This window comes from Emiliania huxleyi (genome assembly GCF_000372725.1).
Source record: "Emiliania huxleyi CCMP1516 unplaced genomic scaffold EMIHUscaffold_353, whole genome shotgun sequence".
In the NCBI taxonomy this organism is placed as follows: domain Eukaryota; phylum Haptophyta; order Isochrysidales; family Noelaerhabdaceae; genus Emiliania; species Emiliania huxleyi.
In genome coordinates this window covers 85528-85853 of record NW_005199333.1, presented here as the reverse complement: position 1 = coordinate 85853, position 326 = coordinate 85528, and the positions used below count along the sequence as shown (strand labels likewise).

At 69.3% G+C, this 326-nt stretch overlaps 1 protein-coding gene across 1 annotated transcript in view; it reads left to right on the top strand.

The window, feature by feature from the left end:
- Positions 1–214: 214 nt before the first annotated feature.
- EMIHUDRAFT_242189 (hypothetical protein) overlaps positions 215–326 on the top strand; it is a gene marked incomplete at both ends in the record, with an annotated part of 4248 nt that continues 4136 nt past the window's right edge. The window contains one exon of the mRNA XM_005772673.1: positions 215–295. Within this exon, the coding sequence (XP_005772730.1) occupies positions 215–295 (81 nt within the window). The remainder of the gene's footprint in view (positions 296–326) is intronic.

Below are 326 nucleotides of genomic sequence, written 5' to 3'. Positions count from 1 at the left end.
CCGAGATCGCCTGAGATCGCCCCGAGATCGCCCGAGATCGGCCGAGGTCGCCCGGCCCGAGAAGTGGAGAGGAAGACATCCCTGGCCTGCGGGTTTGCCCCCGCCACCCCGACGGCACCGGCGCGCGGCGACGGAGTCAAATGCGCCTCGCGCCGGCGGATTGCACATGTCCCGCGAGGAACGGCCGCCTGTCTGATCCACTCGCCCCCCGATCATGCTCGGCTTCCTCTCGGCGACGGACAATGACATCGACCGCTCGTGGCGCCTCTGCATGATCGTGCCGGCGGCCCTCCACGTCATCTCCTCCATCGCCGTCATCACCGGCT